Genomic DNA, 597 nt, shown 5'->3' on the forward strand with positions numbered 1-597 from the left:
ACTCTTAACTTACTGTTGGGGTGGGCATTTCTTCTGGCACTGCAGGTGACTCTGCTGGCGCAGCTTCCTCTGACCCAGAGAGGGAGAGTCTTTTTCTTGGTGTGGTGACAGGTGCACTGGGAGTACTTTTGACTGCATTGCTAGTTTTGGTAATTGATGGGGTACTTGCAGCTTCTGTAACTGTGACAATGTGTACCATCAAATAAATTAGTACAAATACTCCATCTTTTTCACAAAATAATTTATCTAAGTGCAGCACTCAAATATTTTATCTCATTGCAGCCCTTAATTAATTCATCTCAGTGCAGCACTCAAATTTTACAAACTGTCCAAAAAGAAAAAAACAGTCTCTAATAGTAATATGTAAAAAATATAATTTGTCCTGTACACTTTCATCTCCTGATATAAATGCTCCACTACATCTACACAAGATAAATCTCTTATAAAAATAACCATTAAATGAAAATTAAAGTGACCATCAATACTACAAAGGTACACTATCAATCATATTTCTTAAGACAATTTTATGAAGAAATTGATCTGAGCATTATTTACTGTTCAAGAAAATATATGAATGAAATCTAAAGCTAGTATAAT

The 597-nt window shown here is 34.0% G+C and overlaps 1 protein-coding gene across 1 annotated transcript in view; it reads right to left on the minus strand.

The window, feature by feature from the left end:
* The window catches only part of LOC119589329 (hepatoma-derived growth factor-related protein 2-like), a 32,491-nt gene that overhangs the window by 15,619 nt on the left and 16,275 nt on the right, over positions 1-597 (minus strand). The window contains exon 7 of the mRNA XM_037937948.1: positions 14-180. Coding sequence (XP_037793876.1) covers positions 14-180 — 167 coding nt within the window. The remainder of the gene's footprint in view (positions 1-13; positions 181-597) is intronic.

Source organism: Penaeus monodon, chromosome 25 (assembly GCF_015228065.2).
Source record: "Penaeus monodon isolate SGIC_2016 chromosome 25, NSTDA_Pmon_1, whole genome shotgun sequence".
Taxonomy (NCBI): domain Eukaryota; kingdom Metazoa; phylum Arthropoda; class Malacostraca; order Decapoda; family Penaeidae; genus Penaeus; species Penaeus monodon.